The sequence below is a fragment of the Daktulosphaira vitifoliae genome, unplaced genomic scaffold, assembly GCF_025091365.1.
Source record: "Daktulosphaira vitifoliae isolate Bord-2020 unplaced genomic scaffold, ASM2509136v1 Scaffold_3, whole genome shotgun sequence".
Taxonomy (NCBI): Eukaryota; Metazoa; Arthropoda; class Insecta; order Hemiptera; family Phylloxeridae; genus Daktulosphaira; species Daktulosphaira vitifoliae.
Genome location: NW_026099574.1, coordinates 36,229,887 through 36,251,794, shown reverse-complemented (window position 1 = coordinate 36,251,794; position 21,908 = coordinate 36,229,887). Strand labels below are relative to the sequence as shown.

The following is a 21,908-nucleotide window of genomic DNA, read 5'->3' as shown; positions in this document are numbered from 1 at the left end:
CTATAATTGTGTTGATTAATTTTTTTTTTTAAATATTTTTCTTTATAAGAATATTTTGTGACAAACTTAGTTTAATTTATTATTTTATGTCAATCAGTTGCAGTTATCAGGCGCGCGAACGAATTGGGAATATATGATTCGTATAGCCCTCCGTAGCTATTATTCTAACTGATAAGTTGTATGATATCCTGTCTCACTCTCACTTATAAGTTATAGAGCCTAAGTTTTTATTTTATCAGTCGTCCGATAGGCGTTTTGTTTATTAATTTTCGTAGTTGCGGCTAACAGAAAAAACCTGTGATTAGAATTAAATTACGAATGTTAAAAATTCAAAATTTCGGCAACGGCAAACATTAAATTTTGCTGATTTGGTGTTTCTTAATAAATAATTTTTTGTATTGCTTGTTGAACATTTCAGGAGTAAATGGCTTCGTTTAACCCGACAACAGCCATAGATGATAGCAAACCTAATGGCAAAAGAAAATGGAATGAAACGCACACAGATATTGACAATGCTAAAGAAGATGAAGACGATACTAATAATTCAGGTAATTATTAAATGCTTTTACCAACATTAAAAAAAAATTTTTTTGTATGATCATATTTGGCTAACTTATTATTTATACATAACTAAATTTAGTCTTAACGCATGATTGTCTGATGGTTTGTGTTTAAGTCTGTAATAAATTGTAATTGAAGTAAGATTTTTAGCTATTAATTAGGGCTTGATATTTTTATGAATTATATTTATATAATTCACTGTCCTAGATTTTAATGATTTTATGTTGTTGATGTGTTTCAATTGTTCTTCTCTCATTTGTCATGGAAAAGTATGATTTTTTAAAGTATTTGTTACAGTGAAAGATTACTTGCTATATGATATTGATTTCTTTGAACTTATTATATTAAACTTGAATTTTTAAGTAAATTTTTTAATAGTTATGATATTACAAAACTTAATTAATTATAAAAAATGAGAAATATTCTGTTACTTATTCAAAAAAAAAAAAATAAAAGTTAGTATTATTAAACAATCAGGGTCAATGTGGCCATGTTGGTAATGCAGCAGTGCTTGACGCGCACTGTCTCTAGTTTGAAACTCGGTCAAGGACTGCTTTATTTGCCGAACGAGAGATCAGTTTGGTAATTGGAGTCATCATCCCTCTTTCCAGCTTCGGATTAACTACCTGTCCTGGAGTATCAATGGTTTAGAAACCTCCTCCATTGGGGGGACCGTTATGGTCATTAATGGGCTTATAAAGCGTTAAAAAAAAATTATCAAACAAGTTCCATTTAATTTGTTATAAATATATTTGTATTTTAATTTGTAATAATTAAATTATTTTACAATATATCACAAAGTTATTGAATTATGAATAAAAATAATTTTTAATTATGTTTTCTAACAATATAAATGTATTGCTATGTAAAAATGTACATAATTTAATTATTTAATTTATATACTACTTTATTGAAATTTATACATTTGTTATTTGTCTGTGAAATATAAGTGTAGAAATTACGATAATTAATCATTTACACTTCTTCTAATCATTGTTACATACATAATATTTGTTGACTTAAAAATATTATGAAAAATTTTTGTTGAAAATGTTATTAAAAGTAGACCAAAAATATCAATAAGCAAGATATTATTTATTTTATTTGTATATTGCTATCTTGTTTAGTGTAAGATATTATCATGAAACTTAAATTTTCTTGATTAAATAAAAAACATATTTTTATTTAAATTTCTAGTTTATAATTAGTTTTAATTTTTGAAAAAATAAGTTTCATTAAAAATTAATAAATCTAAACTATTTATGCTAACAACATTGTGGTTGAAGCCTTTAAGTTATAAAAATTAATAATTTAATTAATTAATATATTAAACATTTTAATTTTGAAAATGTCAATTTTAAAAATTTAGATGGATAAAAATTATTGATAAGAATTTTAAAATAACAAATTTTTTTTAGTATTGCGTTTATTTAATAAATTGAATACTATAATTGTATGTTATAACGTATAATCTTAATTTGGGAATCACTAAGTGTGATTAATTATCATTTTATTTACTATATTCAAGCTGTTTATTTGTATGCCATCTTAATTATTTTTGACGTGATATTAATAGATGATGCATGCTCTCTGCTGTTGAAGCATATGGTTGTTTTTGATTTTTAATTATGAGACACATATGCATAGTGCTTTCTGCTTTGTGTGGTTCATCATATTTATTTGTTCATGTAATAATTTGTCATTATAATTATATACTTTGTACTAACTTACCTAACCTATTGTCTTATTATCCTTACTACTATTTTTATTTTCTATTTTTGGAATTTTAAACATAATTAAAGTGTATTAATTTTATTAAATGTACATTAACTAGATTGATACCAATATGTTGTTTTCAATATTTTTATTGCAAAAAAAGTGAGTTGACATTATAATAGTTATGCCTTAATAGTCACATTTTAAGAATTTTTTATAATATTTTATTTAATTTTTACTTTGAAATTATTTTTTTATTAATTAATGAGATTTAATTTATAATACCTAATTCAGTATTTATAATTTAATAAAAAGTGTAGTGTAAAGATTATACTTTTACTATCATAAAAATAGTTTTTTATTTAATATATAATATTAAATCCATGTAGCTGTTATTATCATCATTGCACTGTTTTGTCAATCTAATTACAAAATCACATAGAGTACAATTTTAATATAAATTATGCTGATACTTCTACTAATAGTTGTTTTTTTAAATATCTAATGAGACAATAAATATTGTTTACCATTGGCTTAATTCTCCTTGTTTTTTAACAAAAAAAAGATGTAGTTTTACTTGTTTTTTTTTTATTCAATTTAACTTTTGTAAATTAAAATTTAATGACGTTCAAGGTCTGATAAGTGTATAGTCTAGTTAGTTACTTAAAAAATANTCAAAGTCTGATAAGTGTATAGTCTAGTTTAAATTAGTTACTTAAAAAATGTATTCATAGGTTTTGCTTATATTATTGTAAATATATGCTTCTTTTAGTTGCTTTTTACATCCTATTAGACTGTAAAAATGATTGAATTTTAATCAAATAATTTAAGTTTACTACTCGGCGATTAACACTAGTTTTGGTGGTCCTATATAGAGATGGAGCAAGGGTATCAAGAACTTTGCAAAACGCAACCAACTATTCTAGTTGAACATTTCGAACCAATGAAACCACTTGAAGAAGACGAACTAATGGAAGCATCATTAACAACAGATCGAAAACAAGTAATAGTTGGTATTTGTGCAATGAAAAAAAAAAGTTTTTCAAAACCAATGAAAGAAATTCTCAACAGACTTGCTGAATTCGAGTACCTCAAAATGATTGTATTTGAAGAAGAGCTACTTTTAAAACCTATCGAAGAATGGCCTATTTGTGATTGTCTTATTTCTTTCCATTCTAAAGGTTTTCCATTAGAAAAAGCTATTAGGTATGCTGAGCTGAGAAATCCTCTAGTTATTAATCATCTACCTACTCAATTTGCTTTACAAGATAGAAGACAAGTTTATTCAATTTTGGAGTCTGAAGGAATTTTAATTCCTAGATATGCTGTTTTAGATAGAGAATCACAGGATCCTAATTTGCATGAGCTCATTGAATCAGAAGATCATGTTGAAATAAATGGAGTAGTGTTTAACAAACCATTTGTCGAAAAACCAGTATCAGCTGAGGATCATAATATTTATATTTACTATCCCACTTCAGCAGGAGGAGGTAGTCAACGATTATTTCGAAAAATAGGCAGTCGTAGTAGTGTGTATTCACCTGAATCTAGAGTTCGAAAGACCGGTTCCTTTATTTATGAAGATTTTATGCCAACTGATGGTACTGATGTTAAAGTTTATACAGTAGGGCCTGATTATGCACATGCAGAAGCTCGAAAGTCGCCAGCTTTAGATGGTAAAGTTGAAAGAGACGCTGAAGGTAAAGAAATTAGGTATCCTATTATTCTTAGCAATTCAGAAAAAATGATATCTCGTAAAGTATGTCTTGCATTTAAGCAAACAGTTTGTGGTTTTGATTTACTGCGAGCAAATGGAAAGTCATTCGTTTGTGATGTTAATGGTTTCAGTTTTGTAAAGAATTCAAATAAATACTATGACGATTGTGCTAAAATATTAGGCAATATGATTCTAAGAGAACTTGCACCAACTCTTCACATTCCATGGTCAGTTCCTTTCCAGTTAGATGATCCACCCATAGTGCCAACAACTGTAGGTAAGATGATGGAGCTCCGATGTGTAGTAGCTGTAATCAGACACGGCGATCGAACGCCCAAACAGAAAATGAAGGTTGAAGTAAGACATTCCAAGTTTTTTGACGTTTTTGAAAGGTATGGAGGTAAAACTAAGGGAGAAGTTAAACTCAAACATCCTAAACAATTACAAGAAGTATTAGACATTGCTAGAGCATTATTAGAAGAGATAGAACAAAACGCAGCCAATCAAGAATTAGAAGAAAAAAAAAGAAAATTAGAACAATTAAAAAGCGTTTTAGAAATGTATGGTCACTTTTCTGGAATTAATCGAAAAGTACAAATGAAATATCAACCGCACGGACGACCCAGAAAAGAACAGTCTGTAGATTTCAAACAAGATCCCTCTTTAGTATTAATACTGAAATGGGGAGGTGAATTAACTCCAGCTGGACGCGTGCAAGCTGAAAAGCTTGGTCAGATTTTTAGATGCATGTATCCTGGAGGGCAGGGTAGAAATTCTGACACTCAGGGGCTAGGTTTGTTAAGATTACATTCAACGTTTAGACACGATTTAAAAATATATGCCAGCGATGAAGGTAGAGTACAAATGACAGCAGCGGCGTTTGCAAAAGGGCTACTAGCACTTGAAGGTGAATTAACACCTATTTTAGTTCAGATGGTTAAGAGCGCTAATACTAATGGATTGCTTGACAACGATCACGATTCCAGTGAGCAACAAAATATGACAAAAGAACAGCTTCATCGTTTGATGCAAAATGACCGTGAATTTACTGCGGAAGATCGTTCCATGATAAATCCGTGTCATGCTATTAGTATCGATGAAGCAATAGACTACGTAAAAAATCCTGTACAATGCTGTGAAATTGTACAAGAGCTGATTCAAAAGCTGGTAGCTGTAGTAGAATCTAAAAAGGACGATCCTAAGAAAGCAGACACAGTATTATACCATGGTGAGACATGGGAACTTATGGGCCAACGGTGGTCAAAAATCGAAAAAGATTTTTACACGAAAAACAAAAAATTTGATATTTCAAAAATACCAGATATATATGATTGCATCAAATATGACTTGCAACACAATCAGAGAACGTTACAATTTGAAGAAGCTGAGGAATTATATACTTATGCTAAATATCTGGCCGATATTGTTATTCCTCAGGAGTATGGTCTTGATGTCACTGAAAAAGTGACCATTAGTCAGGGAATATGTACACCGTTGTTACGCAAACTTAAATCAGATTTACAACGCAATGTCGAGGAACCATGTGAAGAGGCCGAAGATGACGAAACTGTCAACCGATTGAATCCTACATACTCGTACGGAGTTCTAAGTCCCAGACGGCACGTTAGATCTCGGCTATACTTCACCAGTGAAAGTCATATTCACTCACTTCTGTCAATACTTCGATTTGGCGGCCTCCTCGACGTCAATAACGATGAACAATGGCGCCGTGCCATGGAATACGTTAGTATCGTATCAGAACTTAATTATATGACTCAGATTGTAATTATGTTGTATGAAGATCCTACTAAAGACGTAACGTCCGAAGAACGATTTCACGTTGAATTGCATTTCAGTCCAGGTGTAAATTGCTGTGTACGCAAAAATCTACCACCTGGACCTGGATTTCGACCTCAAACAGGTGGTAATTTCAAAGCAAAACAAAAAGATTACGAAGAAGATGATTCTCTAGACGAAGATGAGGGTCATAGTAGGTTTTCAGTGACTGAACCGCAAAATGAAGAAGAAGATCATAGTCGGTTTTCTATTACTGAAGATGAAAATAAAAAAGATACTCCAGAACAGCAAATATTTTCGGAAGATGACACATGTGACGGACCCCCAAAGTTTAAATTTTGTCAGCCACAAAATGCCACTGCAAAACGACATAGTTACTTCTCGCACCTTTTTTCTGCTTCACCGCCAACTAGTAGCTTATTCAGTACAGCCGTTATTAGTGGCTCGTCTAGTACCTCAGACTTGCATGATCTAATGACTGGGCCGTCCAGTTACGCTGGTTCTATTATTGGCTGTGATGGTGTACCACCAATTAGACCTTTAGAAACATTACATAATTCGCTGTCACTTAATCAAGTAATCACTTTCTTTGATAATGTGATCAATCAACAAACAGACCCTTCGGGCCAGCCCCCAGACGACCAATCACTCCTCGATTGATTAAGGGCTCATTCTCTTTTTTAAGAGAATGAAAGAGAGTTAATTTGGAAAAGTGTTTATTTAAAGTATATTTTGGATATAAGAAATATATTGTGTTATTACCATTAGTGATAAATCATTTTATGCATATTAAGTTAAAAATTTTAATTATATTCATATTTATTATTATTGTGTATCCAACTCGTTGTCATGTATTATTATTTTTGAAAACTGTATTTTATGTAATTTTGAATTATAGTTGTCGTTGCTGCCATAAAGACTATATTGTTGCAGAAAAAAATTTTAATTTTTACCGTTCATTAGTTAGGTATACTAGCGTGTATAAATTATGTATGTAAATAATATATTTTATGCTGTTAAAATTTGTGTACAACTATTTTATGTCTTTGGACCAAACAATACAAATAAATGAATTTTATTGATGATAAAACATTGTTTGTTTTTACTGTAGTTGTCCACGAGTATAACTAATCAATTTAATTGTTTGTAAAAAGGCGAACAAATACAAAGCGATCTGAAATATTAGTACAGTATTTAGTTAGTACAAGGTCGTAAAAGAGATTTGATGTGCATTTTATTTTTTGCTTGACAATCTGCTCTTTTTGATATTTTAATTACCTATATTTATTTTACCAATTGCTTTTTGTACATTTGTATGTAATAAAATTTATAATCGTTTTTTATTTTGATACTGTTATTTAGTAGTTTGTTAACTCAAAATTCAAACTTTATAATTTCACGAAGAGATTAATTTTATAAATTTGAGTTTGTATATTAAGGAATTAATTTTTTCATGATAAAATTTCATATATTTGAATGATTTATTTGTTGACGTGGTGGTTAATTGTTCACTATTAAGTAATACAAAAAAAGTTATAATCAGTAATCCAATAACATAATTAATCAAATAAATTTTAATTGATTTCGTTAATGTTATAGACATGTAAAAATGTTTTGGTATAATATTAAACCAATTAATCAAATTTCAATAACAGTCATTGAAATTTGATAGTTACTGTCAATATAATTTAAAGAAGTATAAAAATTTGCATAGCATCAAATAATTTGTATGGTATATTTTATTTGGAAACGAATTACTTATGAAATTTGTATCTATAACAAAAAGTCAGAAAATGCATAAAAATACACAGAGAATATCGGCAAATTAAATGCTGATATTTGCTTACTCGTAAGAATCACCATTTTTGTAATGTAATTGTTAGTAAACATGTTCAATCAAGCACGTATTCAGGATCAATTTTCGAGCCGGGTTTGTAATATTTGTTATAATAATTTATATACCTACTTAAAAATTTCAAAGGAAAGGGCTGAACTCCTAAACCATCTTAAATTTTGTTAATTAAAAATCATTATGAGTAATTGATAGGTTATTATATAAGTTTAAATATTAAGTTACTTATTATTACACAATTTTTTATAGTAAAGATTAATATTGTTTTATATAGTTGTAATAAAATAACTAATAGATTTTTGTAGTTTTTAATAAAAAAATGCAGGATATTATTTTTAGGTTGATCCATATAATCACATTATACATAGTGTTCATTAAGTAAATAAATAGGTTTGTTGTTATAAAAAATGAGAACAATGGAAACTTTTTCTTACTCTCTGAATTTCTTAAACTTAATAATTAGGCTAACTAATTAGAGTATTTTAATATATTGGTTCAATTGTATCAATGTTAAAAAAATTAGTTTTTAATATTTGTTGTTTATACTGACTTATATAATTTTATATACATTGGTGTATAACTTTTAATAATATTTAAAAAAATACTTATAATTTACAAATATATTTGAAACAAAAAAGACCATAATCTTATCTCATAAAATATTTAATTATTTTTCCTCTAAAAAATTTAAGAAATTAATAAAAATTAAAATCTATTTATAATTTTTTTTATCCTCAGTAAAGATGCAATTGTTGAAAATTTACTATTAAATTTTTTCCCTAGTTTTAAAACTTAAATTATTCATTATCTCTTTTTTTATTATTATGTCACATGCAGCTTATCATAATTAAATATACAGAGTATGGAAAATAAAGTAAAATCTACATTAGCTAACATTATTTTAATTCTAAACTTAAACACACGACCTATGTAGTATAAATCAAAATATAAATATTGTTAAAATATTATTGAAAATTCTTAAATGTATTTGATTATTTGGAAAACTTGTTGAATACCAAAACCTAATTTAAGTTTAATTTGTTATTTGGAAACAGATATATCTTTTATTGCAATAAATTGTAAAGTACATAATAACATTTTTTTTTTTTTTGAAGGAAAATGGACAAAAAAAGTAAATCGTTTATGCCCATACTTGGACACCATCAATCGCCAATTACTGGATTTTGATTTTGAAAAACTATGCTCAGTGTCACTATCTCGTATCAATGTCTATGCTTGCTTAGTATGCGGTAAATATTTTCAAGGTAATAACAATATACTTGCTATAATTACTTAAAATTTAAATACCACCAACTAACATATAAAAAAGATAAAGATAATCACATCATTTAAATAGTTTTCAAATATTACTAATTAGTCTGTTAAAACTTTACAGGTCGTGGTACCAATACACATGCTTATACTCATAGTGTAGCTGAAAGTCATCATGTGTTTTTAAATTTACAAACTTTGAAGTTCTACTGTTTACCAGATAACTATGAAATAGTTGGTCAGTTTAAAAATATTTTTCCACTTATATTCTTATTCAGAAGTTGGTTTAAATAGTCGTTCTATTATAAAAAAATTAAGTAGGCAAAAATAAAAAAAATGTTCTGTAAAAGTTCTTGAAACTAAGCACTTCAAGCTCTTTGTAATTTGCAGGAATAGCATTAATAGATATTAATTATAAAATAATATAGTACATTTTTATTATTATTATTATTATTAAAGAAATATAATTTATTATAAAAATTATTAAAAAAAAAAAAATTTACATATTATAAAACATTGCCTATTAGAAAAAGTTTGAGTTAAAAGTCTTTTTTGTTTATTGTTTTAATGTTACTACATTATTACATTTAACATTAAAGGGGTTCAAATAATAATTCATCTTCATAAACAGTTTTTAATATGAGAAAATAACTACTTTTTTCTTATGTGAATTATTTTCTTTTACTATAAAATTTGAAATAATTTTATTTTTATTTTAATAAAATAAAATTTTAATATTGTTTTACATTATAAATTATATTACATTTAACAATATTTTACATCTGATATTTTTGGTTTTTATTCATTGATTACATTTTGGAAAAATAATTTATTTTAATATTAATTTTAGTGTTATTCATAATGTTTTATTGTCCTGCTTATTTGACTTATTTTCATATAAAACCTTAAATTATTGCAATAATTTCACATAATTATGTCTATCTATTAATTATGACTAACCATTTTATCTAAAATATTCATCAAAAAAAATTTAATATTAAAATTAAATTTTCAAAAACTGGCTATTTAGTTTGGATATTATTCTACAATAAGATTTTTTACGCTTATAATTAATATTAAATTGATAAGTTTAATAAAACTTCTTTTTTATTTTTTAGATTCTTCTCTTGATGATATCAAATATGTTTTGAATCCAACTTTTACTTCTCGACATATCTCAGAATTGGATAAAAGTAATAAATTATCACGAGCTATAGATGGAACTTTGTATTTACCTGGAATTGTTGGATTAAATAATATTAAGGCAAATGATTATTGTAATGTCATTTTACAAGCATTATCAAATGTGACTCCTTTGAGAGATTATTTCTTGGATGAAAAAAATTATGCTAAAATAAAAAGACCTCCTGGTGACAATATATTCTTATTAGTCCAAAGATTTGGTGAATTGATGAGAAAATTATGGAATCCTAGAAATTTTAAAGCTCATGTTTCCCCTCATGAAATGTTACAAGCAGTAGTACTGTGGAGTGGAAAAAAATTTCAATTTACTGAACAAGGTGATTGTTTTCTTACACATTATATCAATTATTTTAGGGAGTGTACCTTTGACGAAAATGGTGAGGTTTAGTGGCCTCTCATCCAAAAAAAATTTCATTAACGCAGTTATACGTTAAAAATGATTTTAAAATATTTCTTTGATATAGTTTCCAAAAATTTTAAATTTATAAAATTTTTAATAATATAATATAGAGTTATCTTAGTCTACAACTTTTGATAAAATTATCATTTTGTTGAAATTTTTTTTTTCAACAATCTTGCCTTCTTAAACTATGTTTAAAGCATATTCTTTATTATTGAATTATAATAAAAAAAAAAAGAGTTAAAACAAATTTTTTAGATAGCCTTTTATTTTCTGACAAATATTAAGATGCATTGATAACAATTTTAGGATAAGTACTCATTGTGTTACTAGCATTTTAATATATAGAATTACTATGGAGCGTGTAAGAATAGATGTATGAATGTACATACATCAATACGAGCTTCACCCACTCTATGTATTAAAATGCTTGTAAATCAAAAAGTATTTGTTTTAAAATTGTAATCAACATTGATATTCTTAATCATTTATGTAAAAAGCAAAGAATACACTAGTGGTGGGATGAAGCCCATCACGCTATATTTCTATGAACAAATATTAGGTTCTCAAATAATTTGCCTCATTTTCACCTATGGAGTTTACTGATTTTTAAATTTATTATTTTAAATTATATATTTATTGATTTAGTAACTATGTTAATATCCAATTTTTCAATTATAGTTGCTTTACTACATTGCTTTGCTTTCTCTATTACCTCCAAAAGTACAGCTTATTTGTGAGGGCTACCTCACTAATAAGCAAATACCACAATGGGAGCTTGTGCACTTTTAATTTTCATACTAACTGTTCCAATGGTTGGTTAAACTATTAGGATTTAGTTATTTACAACTAATTGAAATTAAAATATTTTACAATTCTTTATTTCAGGGGATCCAATTGATTTTTTGTCATGGTTTTTAAATTCACTGCATAGAGCTCTTAATGGTAAAAAAAGTCGTACTTCTAGTATTGTCTATAAAACATTTATGGGTAGTATGCGTGTTAAGACTCGTAAAATACCTCCTGTTGAATTGGATGAAAAACAACGATTCAGTCTATTGTGCACAGATGAATATGCTGAGCATATAACTGAATCACCATTCTTGTATTTAACTTGTGATCTGCCACCTCCACCATTATTTAAAGATGAAGTTATGGAAAATATTATACCTCAGGTATAAATTGTTATAATACTTCATTATTACCATTATCATTATTATATTTAAATCAAAATCTTTAGTATCATTTTTTTATTTATTGATTTATTCAGGTTAGTTTGTATTCACTTTTAACTAAATTCAATAATGAAAGTGAAAAAGAATACAAAACATATAAAGAAAACTTTATGAAGCGATTTGAAATCACACAACTTCCACCATATCTTATTTTATACATCAAGGTACTTTTTGATGACAATGTAAAACATTAGAGTCTTATTAAGTATTTGATTTTTTTTTAGAGATTTACAAAAAACACATTTTTTGTTGAGAAAAATCCCACTATAGTTAACTTCCCAGTAAAGTAAACATATAATTAATTTTTATTCTTTCTTTAAATTATTTTATATTTTATAATACAATTTAATCTTAGGAATGTTGATTTTGGTGATATTTTAACTCCTGAAATAAAAGCTAAACACAAAAACACGTCATATGATTTGATTGCTAATATTGTACATGATGGAGAACCAAATAAAGGTACTTATCGTGTACATGTCCTTAAACAAGGCAATAGTAAATGGTATGAAATGCAAGATTTACATGTTACGGATATACTTCCACAAATGATTACTTTAACAGAAGCATATATTCAGGTAAATTATTTAGTATAGTTTTATTTAAATATAATAGAGGTATTCTATAAACAGTAATTAAATTTAGTTTTATTATTTATTATTTCTTTATCGGTCGTAATACCACAATAAATTTATGGGAAATTAGGGGGTTATGACATTCTCCTTAATCAGGGCTATATTTCATTTTTGGTCATTTTTTTTCTTATTTTTGAAGATATCTTCTCAATTGAAACTATAACTAAAATTAAAAAAATGTTAGTTTTGTAAATTTATTAAATAAATTGAAAAAATATACCTTATACCTAATTAAAATATTTTTATTATTATTACTATTAGATAAATTTTATTTAAAAAACAAGTAACCTACTCATATGCTGTAACACTTTCCTTCATATTTCCCTTCTATGTTTAAAAATTTTAATAACTTTTGAAATACTAGTTCAAAAGTTGTTATTGACTAGTCATTTTCTTAGTTTAATAATTTTGTAATATTTAAACTAGTAAAATATGTATAATATAACTAAAAACAAAGTTAGTGCCCTTATAAGAGATAAGGGATGTACTTAAAGAATATTTAACTACTTATAAATCAAGAAATGAATAGTACTATATTAAGCAAAAAAAAAAAATTTATTATCTTAGAAGAAATCTTCTGGTTATAAATAAATTGATCACCTGCATGTACTCATACAATATTTTATTAATAATTTGTCCCAACTTGCTCAAAGATTGAAATAATAACAATTTTTTCAACAAAAAATAACGTTGAGAAAAAAATTATTATTTTTTTTAAATTGTTAAAATTTATATTTTTGTTTTACAATTATAATCCTGGTAAATTAAATAATATTTTAATTATTTACTTAAAACATAGATTGAATAACATATAGATTTTATTATTATTGTCTTATTATTGTCAATAGTGACTTCATATGTAAAATATTCGTTCTTTTAAGATTGTATACCCTTTGTATAAATACATTTATATATTATACAATTTTTCCTAGAAGTAAAATATTAAATAATTTTTAAAATTAAGTATTGACTTATGTCAAAAAAAAAAAATCCCGAAACCACTCGGAGGAGGTTGGGCAAAAATTTACCCTAATCAAACATCACATGCATGTTCATATTAGTACCATTTGATAATATATACTTCACTATAAAAAATGTACTTATAGAATTGTTTCAGTGATTAAATTGGGTTTTATTTTATAGTTTATTATCTCCAATTCATATGTATATATGATATAGTTATAATAACTGCAATGTTATAATATACACATTACACGGCTACTTATATTATTATAGCTACCGTAATATTATATGATCACATAGGACATTTATTATTATTATATTTCAATCATGTTTTAAGGAGAACAAATATTTCTCTATTGATAAATAACATTATTATAAATGAACTAGAAAAATTTATCGATTTTTAAATAATTAAAACCTATTATAGTTGTTTTTGTATTTGGATGCAATAAACAATGTTTATTTTAAAATATTTAATACCAAATTTGTTCTGTACGAAAATAATTACTTCTAATAATTTTATTTAAATTTTACTTGTGTTGACTTATGTTGTTTCTCTAAGAATGTTGAAAAAGTAATATTAATCATTATAAAAGCTCAATAGTTAACTTTTAAAATCATATTTATTATTTTATACTATTTGTATTAGATTAATAATTTTTTCCTTTTAGTAATAATTATATCATGTTTTGTAAAAATATTACTTGTATGGTTTCTAAATTGACTGTATTTTTCTTATAAGCTGTGTAATGTTCCTTTTTTTTTTTCATGAATTTTTTATAAATTAAGATTACAAAACTTTTTGGTAACAAGATAAATTTTATTTAAACATTATTTAAATAAATTAAACATTATTTCATAAATCAATAATTTATTGAATAAAGGAATAAACCAAAAATCATCAGATAATTGGGTTATCCTTAATGCTTAAAAGATTAAACAAATTTATTATTTTATAGATTCTCATGATTTATTTGGCTTCATACTATCTAATTATAAAATGAGCCGATAACATTTTGTTCATATAAATTCTTTTAATTCAATTATGAAGGGGAGTTTAAAAGTTTTTTTATTTATTAAATTATAATAATTATTAGTTATTGACTAAGTTTGAGTATTCCATATAAATATTAATTCCAATATGAAAAAGAAGATTAAACACATGATCCATTTATCATATACTACTCAATTACTTGCAAATAAAATATAAAACTGAGAAAATTTGTTTGTTTTAATTACATATATTTTTTAAATTATTAGCTACCGATTAATTTTTAGCTTTGCATACTTATGGTAGTGTCGACTTTTTAAATAGCAACTTAAATATGTGTGTTTAACTAGTAGCTTATAAAATAGGGAATGATCTTTATTTAAAAAAAGTGATGGATAAAAATAGTTTTTGGACCAGTAAGTTAGAAGTTATTAACATTTGTATGCATTAATGAGTGCTATAGAAAAATGTACCACAATTTAAAGTCATACCCGCAATTCCTCCATCTCTAATTTAAAATAACCATAACTTCTTAGTACTGATTCAAAATTTGTTATCGAAACATTGTTTTGTTAATTAGATCATTCAGTATTTTATAAATTAGTTGCTATTTAACTAATTTATTAATTGCCATTTAAAAAGTTAACATCCCTACAAATTATAAAAGGAGATGATACTAAGTAATTAGTTGCTATAGTATCTACGTCAAGTATATGTAACTAAAAATAGTCAAAAAATGTATTATTAATATTATAATATTATAATTATTTTGTGATTAATTGATTGGGGTTATGATAAACAGATCACTGTATAGAAACTATAGGCCTTCCAAAAAAAATTATCTCCATTTTATTTAAATTGTATGACTTTTTTTAATTATACAACCAAATTTGACCAATTAGTTGTANATCTCCATTTTATTTAAATTGTATGACTTTTTTTAATTATACAACCAAATTTGACCAATTAGTTGTAAATTATATCTAATAATAGAATAGCTTCCGATAATTTGACCTACCCCTACTTCAAATACTTGACTTGTTGACGAAATACTTGTTTTGAAAATTAGATCATTAACTAAGGTTCTGTGAGGGTTTAAAAATGATGTTGACATTTTTTTCTTTTTAATTTTTCACAATGTTTAAAAAAAAACAACTTTTTTAAATATACATTGAATTATTATTTAATATTTAAAAAATTTATAAATACTAGTACTTATTGATAAAAAAAGAAAAACTATCCAAAATCTCAATTTTTAGGAATTTCTTAAAACAAAAAAATTATACAATTTTCAGAAAAATTGAATTATTTTAAAATGTTTTGCTTTGTAACGAACATTTACAACATTAAAAATTAAAACCAATTAAATTTTTTTTGTACTGTACGATTAAAAAGTCGTTCAAAGACTGGTCTTCTATAAGTTATCAGCCTCTAAATCGAAAATCATGTAACTTTTGATGGATGTAATTTTGTTCAATAATAAGTTGATCGATTCTACAATAAAGTTTTTTATTAATACTAAATTGTATAACAAATACACACATAAACAATAAACAATAAAGAATCGATAATTTAAAACTTATTATATAAAATAAATATAATTATTAATTATTAAAAATGTTACCATAGATTTTACACATTAAATCTGTATGATTATATAAATTACAACAGTGATAACAGTGTCCATATAAACAGTGCCGCCACTGTTATACCTCCCCTCCTCCAGACATAAACTCCAGTTTATGTACTAAAATTTTGTGCTGGAATTAATTTATTACTATGGAAACAATTTTTTTTTTTTTCATCTATCTCATATATTGAATTTGATGTTTGTTTTATTATTCGGAAAGGACCTCTTCTAACTTCATCCAACTTGTTCCTATTCATTTTGTTGCCATTTTCTATGTATACTAACTCATTTTCTTTAAATGTATATTCTTTTCTTGTTTTGTCTACTCTTTTTTTATTTTTTTCATAATTTTTATTAGAATTTATTTTGGCTTGTTCTCTATCTTTTTCTAAATTAAAAGTTTTTTCTTGAAGTTCATTTGGTACTATATAAGACTTTACACCAAAATATAGATAAGACGGTGAAAATTTTGTTACACTGTGTTGTATTGTTGTATTCCTCTACACATTCCTCCGCTATCTTAGACCATGCTTTTTTTTCTCCACTATTAATTTTACATCTTATTCTGTTTACCAATGTTTGGTTTAGTCTTTCATTTAATCCATTTGATTCTGGGCAATCAACTGATTTAAATATTAATATTATATTCTTTGATTTCATATAATCTTTGACTTCTTTGGATTTAATGCCTGTATATTGATCCGCCAAAACCATTTTTATTTGGTGCTGTCTTGCCACCAAATCGACTAATTTGATAAAATCTTTAGCACTTTGCCCTTTTGAAGTTAAAATAAATGCATATCTCGAGAAATGATCTACTAAAATATGTAAATACTTTTTTGATGACCTATTACCTCCAAAACCTCCCACTGTGTCAATGGACATAATTTCATAAGGTTTTGTCGCTGGTCCTAATTTTGAAAGCAAACCAATTTTTTTGCTACATCGAAGCTTTTTACAAAAATTATTTAATCACTATTGCATATCAATCAATAATAATCTAAAAAATGTCAACTCGACTTCATTGGATCTTTACTGTACTTGATTTTTTCATATGTATTTTATAATTAATTGTTTTTTAATACATTACAGAATGTAACATTAATCACTATATTTATTTAACTATAAAATTTTTTTATGAATAACTATTATCATTAAATATTTTTCTTATTAAACTATTGATTTCTTTTTTTAGATCTACAAACTGAAGACTGATAGCTGAAAAAAATTACAAAATTCCATAAATTCTAACATGTATAATTTTTGAGGATTTTTTTTTTAGCAACAATAAATAATGATTATTTATGTTAATTTACACTACTATTTAGTAAAAAATCAACTTAATGCTTTAAGTATTTTTATTAGTTTTATTTCTTCAAATTAATTTTATTTATTTAATAATATTCACATTATTTTATATATTTGTATAATTAATTTGAATATTATGTAATTTTTATTATAGAACCATAAATACTGAAGCAATTAAAAGATTCTAAATAAACTATAAAGCCACTTACTTAAAAACTGTAATACGTATAAAGAATCAAGTAAAAAATGCATTTAATAAGCTCTAAAATTGAATTAAAATATAATACTCTTTTTATTATAGTATCCTTAAACATACTGGTATTTTATAATTTCAAAAATAAATCATTGAATCATGTAAACCAATAATATTGAAATTAACACTATTGAGAAAACCAGCAAATGTTTCATCAACCCAAATATATAGTTTTGATAAAAAATAACACACAAAATTGTAAAATAATGATATTCCTTCTTAGAAATCAAATATCAGTTTGTACTTCATTAATAATTACATTAAAATGTTAAATTTTTGTAAATATTTCATTAATTTAAAAGGTTGTATTGATAAAAAAGGTTCTCTATAATGTTTAAAACTTATTACATCTAGATTAAAAAAATTGCATTTAACCCAAAAATAATTTTTAATTTTGCTTCATTTATTTCAGTGGAAATTATATATCTAAATAGTTTACAGGCGTTTAGAATAAAATAATAATCTAATACTCAAAGCAACAATTCATAAAATATAAAGTATTATTTTACATATAGATAAAAAAATTTTAATTTTAAATTAAAATCATCAAATTAATCAATTTTTTAATTCAATTAATTAAAATCATTTTTGACTAGAGCCTTGCAAATCTCAAGAACGACCCTGATTATTACACTATTAATAAAACATAGGTCCATCGCTTAAAATCATGAGACCTTGTTCAAAAAAATGTTGTGAGATTTTGTAAAAAAAAAAATACGGTAAATCATACTAGAGCCAAAAATTGTTGAGCGCTAGTGAAAAATTTCTTGCTACGTGCTTGTCAATAAATTGTATCGTTAATCATAACGCCATTACTAGTGGGAAACGCTCCTGTTAACACGTTAAAAACTTACAGTCATAATTTATACATTTTTGACGCCGAATGAGTGTGTGGGCGCTTGGTTGTCGCAAAGATTCCAAGTATACTAAGTATTACTTGTAACATTAAGTCACATAACCATTTTTACTAAATATAACTTTTAATTATGACAGTGATTTTTTTATGAATAATAATTTAAAAAAAGCTTACTATCTGTTACAGTTCGTATGGATAAATATTATACTTTTAATTATCGTTTCGTATTGAAAACTATGAATAAAGTATTAATATAGGTTTTGTTACGTAAAGTATATGTTTTACACTTAACTAACCATATAACTTTAATAATCGTTATAACTTCGATGGAATTAATATAAAAGAAAGGCAACCGTTACTTTCTTGGTCCATTATTTCTTGAAAAACAACTAAATAAGGCTAACGACATCCGTTCTCATAAAGTGTTATCGGTGTTCAAATGGTCTTCAGCCGTTTCTCATTGTAATAAATATATGTGACTTATAAATTACACAAGACAACAGCGATATTGCTGTCTACAATATTTAGATGAATCCTATAAGGAACTTTAACGCTAAATCCTAATCTGGCTTCAGATTTTTTACATCGCTCTAGTTTTTGAGATATCTATAGTATCTCTCTTCAATTTTTTGAGTGGTTAAGAAAAAATTCTATTTATAATGTAGAGAAGTAGACTTCCAACCCAATTAAAAAAAAATTTTATCGAGAATATAGTATACTAAATTTAGGGGATTATAAAACCCTTGCTTTTGAATTCACTCTATATTAAATTGAAATCAATCCAAGAAGATAGTCTTGTTTCTATTAAATTTGTCCTCCAGACGATAAGTGTGAATTTTGTTCAATATTATTTTAATACAATTGTTATTAATAAATTCGATACTAATGTGCACACTTCGCATTTATTTTGTTTTAACATAAACATTCGATACCTTGCAAACATCCATTTAACACAATATGCTTAAAATTCAAATCGATAAATATGTATTAAAGCAATGGCTATGTGCTAAAGAGAAGGTTATTCTTGATAGCGTGATGAATTTAAATTATCAAACGTTTATATTATTTTTAAAACTTGGCGATTTTATGAAATTTTAAAAATAATATTTATTCAAATGAAAGTAAAGTAAACAAATTTAACAAAAAAATGTTTGTTTTTCATCTATCTTTGATTATTATAACATCCAATTTCAAGGTATTTATTTAAATTAAAAATCATATGGTTTATAGTAGAATAAATAAAATTCATGAACATAAAAAACAGCTATTTTTGAGAATATTATGAGTTAATAACATTATTAACTAAATTAAACATAGATTTTTTTGTGTATAAAAAATATTTAAATATATTAAATTAATAATAATAGAGTTGAATTTTATGAATAACATATCATAAGATACTCTCTTTTGTGAGTACTAAATATTCGTCATATTAAATATATAAGATATAACAATTTTACTGCATTAATAGAATAACTCATCTTTTAATACTGAGGTATACCTATTTAAAAATTAATAATGTTGTACTTTTTTTGTTCTTAAAAGCACCCACAACAATTTTGAAAAATTATATTTGTGATTATATACAAATATTTATAAGATGGTATATTACTTTTCACACCTCATCCTGGTAAAATTTTAATGTTAAGAATTACTATAAAAAAAACAAAATCCACTATAAATTGTATAATTTTTTAAGGTCTTAGGGTACTTTTGATACAGACCATCTTCTTGTATATATAATCCTATTTATAAAATGAATTGTACTAATCAAAATTATCATAAAAAAGTAATACTTGAAAATTCAAATGATAATGTTTATGCTCAGCGCTACACGGGTCACTAGTTATCCATTAAGGAATCATTAACTAATTTGTTATCCAATAGCATTGACAACTAAGATTGCGTCGGATTCCAAAAAGATAATTATAATAAAATAATAACCAGTTTCAAAGATTTACTTTAGATATCTTAATAAAGCAGAATGTTAAAGAAAAAAATAGAAAAGGATAGTGGCCTAAATTCTATAATACAAAATAAACACAAAATTAGATTTAAGAAAAATAAAAACTGCTTATCATGTTAATTTTTAAAAACAACAATGTAATGTAACTTCCACGTAATGAGTGTCAATTTTACTATGCTATAATTATAGTACTTATACATATTGAAAACATGACACAACTTATATTTTAAAGTTTACAGATTTTGAAAAATCCATTATATTAGTTATTTCTTGCTATAAAAAGTAGTACAATCATGTGTTGTAATAAAAATGTTTTAGACTGTTGAATTTCAATGAAGCCACGAAAAAAGTATGACCATCTTTACCAGAAAGATAATCAGGACTAATTTAAGCTATTCGTAAGCCCTAGACTCTAATTGTAGAATTAATAGCCATTTTTTTCGATTTCTACCTCAGAAAATAGTACTATTAAAAAAATGAGTAAATACGATCACTAGAAAATAAAATTTTAAGACCTTAAAGACTATAGTATTTAATGGATTTTACGACCCTGAAGTTATCAGGTATAATGTAAATTAAAGTAATAATGTAAATTAATTAAAAAAAAAACTGTATCTACTTATTCTTTAGACAAAAATTATTTTATTAATAAATTATACATTTTTGATAATTATATAAAACAAATTTTCAGTTAAAAAATATCGAAATAATGGTGCTATGAGAATATGCAGCATAAATATTAATATAAATATTTAGTTTAAACTCTAGTGTTTTACAAAAACATATTTCAAATATATCAAATATCCATGATTAAATAACTAAAAACTATTATTCACTTAAAAACTTTCATGCATTTCAGGTGAAAATTGAATAAACTATAATTAGTTATACTATGGGTTTTTACAACAAAACTTCTTAACGCTGGCTAGTTGGGTAGAAAATAAAACAAAAAAATTTGTTTGTACATTCCTTAAATGTTGCTACATCATTCATATATATGCGATGATCTTAGGTGAAATGCTGTGTTCATATTAAAAAAATTGCTTCTAATACAATAGTTCGATAAAGTACAGTTAGAGAATGAAATGACGTTGATGCAAAATTATTTATGCATTACACAATAAAAAAATTTCATTAGGACACCGCCAAATTTTTCAGTGAGCTTATTTGTTTGATAATTATGAAAAGATCTTTTTTACCCCATTGGGAAAAACGTGCTGTTTTAAGTAAGCTACTGTATTCCAAACTCCTTAAAAAATTGTTTAAATGTGGTTATTCTGTGTGTTAATTTTTTTTATTTACATTTTTTATNCGTGCTGTTTTAAGTAAGCTACTGTATTCCAAACTCCTTAAAAAATTGTTTAAATGTGGTTATTCTGTGTGTTAATTTTTTTTTATTTACATTTTTTACATTTTACTCATAAGAGCAATATAGTGGAGTCTTAGGTTCTTCAAAATATACTATAGCCCTCCAACAAATGGTCAAAATGACGTTTATTTTTATATAGAAATATTTTGAGGTAAGGAGAAATTAAATGAGATCTCCAAAACAT

General features: G+C 25.1%; 1 protein-coding gene across 2 annotated transcripts; it reads left to right on the top strand.

Annotated features, from left to right (window-relative positions):
- Window positions 1–162: 162 nt before the first annotated feature.
- Window positions 163–17,327, top strand: LOC126901824 (U4/U6.U5 tri-snRNP-associated protein 2-like). 2 transcript variants are annotated; one of them, XM_050678633.1, is made up of 9 exons: window positions 210–548; window positions 8,759–8,908; window positions 9,040–9,153; window positions 10,034–10,435; window positions 11,407–11,693; window positions 11,789–11,917; window positions 11,978–12,039; window positions 12,109–12,331; window positions 17,168–17,327. In XM_050678633.1, exons 1-9 carry the CDS (start codon window positions 425–427, stop codon window positions 17,192–17,194), a joined length of 1,518 nt encoding a protein of 505 aa, XP_050534590.1. In that variant the 5' UTR covers window positions 210–424; the 3' UTR covers window positions 17,195–17,327. The 2 variants fall into 2 exon arrangements, with proteins under 2 accessions (XP_050534589.1, XP_050534590.1); XM_050678632.1 differs by lacking the exons at window positions 8,759–8,908; window positions 9,040–9,153; window positions 10,034–10,435; ... (3 more) ...; window positions 12,109–12,331; window positions 17,168–17,327 and adding an exon at window positions 3,153–6,469 and having other exon boundaries at window positions 163–548.
- Window positions 17,328–21,908: the final 4,581 nt, after the last annotated feature.